Source organism: Eupeodes corollae, chromosome 1 (assembly GCF_945859685.1).
Source record: "Eupeodes corollae chromosome 1, idEupCoro1.1, whole genome shotgun sequence".
Lineage (NCBI taxonomy): Eukaryota > Metazoa > Arthropoda > Insecta > Diptera > Syrphidae > Eupeodes > Eupeodes corollae.
In genome coordinates this window covers 66,053,105-66,056,181 of record NC_079147.1, presented here as the reverse complement: position 1 = coordinate 66,056,181, position 3,077 = coordinate 66,053,105, and the positions used below count along the sequence as shown (strand labels likewise).

Genomic DNA, 3,077 nt, shown 5'->3' with positions numbered 1-3,077 from the left:
TGATTTGAGAACGTGCCTCGAAGATTTCTTGCACGAATTTTTAAACTCTTAAGATAGGGTTAACGAAGGCTGCGTCAAAAATATCAAAAGAAACAGAGAGTGCCACTATATGTAGTTTGATTGCCACAACGTGCATTGGTTATATTAAAGCTATGGTCAGTCATTTCGAGTAAAACTATTATGTTTTATAAAAAAAATAAACAAGAACGAATAGAAAATATATAATTCTTATCTTAAGGTATTGTATGCTTGTAACAAAACTTATGGCCCGACTACTTAAATACATATGTTCATATGTTTTTATCTGTTTAAAATTTGTTTTTTGACAGTCTGGTATGTGTCAAAAACCGTATTTGGTCCAGTGGTGCAAATAATAGAATTAAAAATCCAACAAATATTTAGGTATTAAAATTAATTTTTATAGGTATAAAATTTATTATTCTTTAACATAAAAATGAACACATAGGAGAGTTTGTGAAAAATAAACCACAAAATGCTTAAGGTCAATAATAAGCCATAATTTCGCTTCTTTGATTGTTTTCAAGAACATATAGACTCATAGTTCCAAATTCAAGCCATCAAAACACGTCATCTTCTGTTTTGCAGTATTTTTGGAATCTATCGAGGACAAAAAAGCTTTTAAATAGTTTAAAAATGTTTAAATTTATAAATACTAACTTTCGGTTTGATAGTTGCATACATATCTCATGAATTAAAGTTCCGAGGGGAATTTAGCCAAAAGATTCAAAACAGCTGAAAAGCATGCATTTTCCTTGGAGGCCCATAAGTTTGAATTGTCGATTTAATTGTAATTTGAATATCAAAAGATTAGACGATTTTTATCACTGTTTAAAAAGAATATTATCTCGTAAGACTGCAAAGTAAGGAAACTCTTCCCCGTCATGAGAGTGGCTTTCTCAAAATCATATTTTTTAGTGTTTTTATTTTAAGATCTTGAACATGTAGATAATCAGTCTTTGCAACGTATCCCTCCATTTCGCCCTCAATTCTTATTTTTCATATAACGCTTTATCAAATCCAACGGCCTCATCGACTTGCCACTGTTTGGCTCTATTACGAACACTGGTTCGACCTTTTCACTCTGTGCTTTTGATTTCTTTGAAGGCTTTACAGATGGCTTAACGTCTGACAAGCATCTTGAAATTCTCATCTTCTTAGGCGCAGTTTGTATTTGATCCTTCAAACTGGATTTTATAATCACTTTGGGGTCTTCGACACTCCACGAATTCTTGATAACTTTCGACTCCAAAACAACAGGTTGTAGATTGGGTTCTTGTTTGACACTACTTTGAAACATCAATGGTTTCTCTTTGACCTCGGTTTTTATGGGACTACTCATGAATATTGCAGAGAAATCATACATATCGGTGTTGTTGATTTCCTCTTTGGCTGTATAATTTTGAATGTTTGGTTTTATAGCAGTTACCGCTGGTGTACCATTCTCGATCTCTTGTAATTTTTCTTCGATGAGTTCTTCTAAAAAGAGTGTGTTTTCTAAAGGCGGTGGTTTGCAGTTAGTTACTTCGGTTATGATTGGTTTTCGCAGGTACGGAAACATACAACTTGAGCTTTCGCATTTTGTAATTTGTTCATCTAAATTTATGTAAAAAGGTTTTAAGTAGTTTTGCAAGCCCAAACGTTGGCAGTCATCACACAAGGATCCAATTTGATAAGTCAACGACATTGGCAAAGGTATTTCGAATCACTGTGAGAAATATTTATGATTTTTGGTTAATTGTTCTTGTTATAAAAAGTATTGTTATTGTTTTACTTTATCTTTGAATTAATAATTTTAAAATTATTTGTATTATTTTGAAACAAAACACTTTATTTTGCTAATTTTATTCAACAAAATTGATAAACGTCAAATTGACATTAGGAGCAAACACAGGTAGCATTCAGCACAGTATTTAATAATAATACATCAATGTTTTAAGGCTATCAACACAATGAACTCACATGAGTTATAGCCTTTTCACACCAAACCCAAAATCGGGTTTTCGGCAAAATGTTTTCGAAAACCCAAAAATCGTGCACACCGAACATTTACATTTTTTCATTTGACATTTAAATTTGTTTAACACTGGCTGTCAAATTTTGTATTGATGAAAAAATGTTTAAGTAAAAAGTTTTGTTCTTCTCAAATTATTTGTGAAAATAAAATCAATTTTAACCAATTCAAATTTATTTTAACGTAACACTAGCTCATCTAGAATAAGAGTATAAACTGAAGTTCTGGGGACGTTTGAATTGGGCTCACGACACGAACCAACAAAAAGTCTTTGTTTACTTAAACCATTCCGAACAATTCACTAAGGAGAAGCTAATTGTCTAGAAAATATATCATAGAATCAACAACAAACAAAACTGTGTTTTTTTTTTTTTGATTTTGATATGTTGTGGCCGTCCGAGCAACTTATAAGAGGGGTTGAAAAGATTCTGAACGATTTCGTGTAGGTCCTTATGGCTGGAGCAGAAAAGGTCAATTCTTAGTTCCAGATTCATACCCAAAATCACACTCATCCAGAGCGATTACTGACGCTGTTATGATGGGCTGCAATTTCTTCATGACAATCTCTTTGGTTTCTTCCTTTGAGGACTCGCCTGGCTTGTCCAAAGGACTGAGGATCTTCTTGATGTTGGAATCGCTGTCCATTAAGGGGCGATAGTCCACTGTTGTGGTTTTACTTACTGGAACAATAATTCCTACGCGAAAGCGTCGAACATATTTGTGGTGACGAGTTCGAAGACGCATCCCTTGGAAACGTTATTACGAACTACGGGCAAGTCTTCCTCGTTCTTGAGATCGTCACGCCAGTATCCATAGTGAAATCCGGTTCCTCGCTTAACAAAGAGCGTTTGAAACTATGGAGGATCATAAAAGAACCGCCAGTACCACAAATAGTCACCAGCTGACTTGTTTATATTAATTTGAGCGCTAAATGTTTCGAAAGGATTGTTTGTTTAGTTCAACTTTGAATTGCTACTAGTTTTTGAGACATTTTATATAAAACTTGTGGTTTAGAAAACTTATATTTTACTAAAAATGTATGGGA

General features: G+C 33.4%; 1 protein-coding gene across 1 annotated transcript; it reads right to left on the bottom strand.

Moving 5' to 3' along the window:
- Positions 1-456: 456 nt before the first annotated feature.
- Positions 457-1,908, bottom strand: LOC129939734 (uncharacterized). Its single transcript, XM_056047850.1, has 3 exons — positions 1,793-1,908; positions 679-1,726; positions 457-618 (listed from the first exon to the last, which is right to left on the bottom strand). Exon 2 carries the CDS (start codon positions 1,703-1,705, stop codon positions 1,004-1,006), a length of 702 nt encoding a protein of 233 aa, XP_055903825.1. The 5' UTR covers positions 1,706-1,726; positions 1,793-1,908; the 3' UTR covers positions 457-618; positions 679-1,003.
- Positions 1,909-3,077: the final 1,169 nt, after the last annotated feature.

Excerpts from the sequence above, each read along its gene's own strand:
- LOC129939734 (XM_056047850.1), bottom strand. The coding sequence starts at position 1,705 with ATGTCGTTGACTTATCAAATTGGATCCTTGTGTGATGACTGCCAACGT.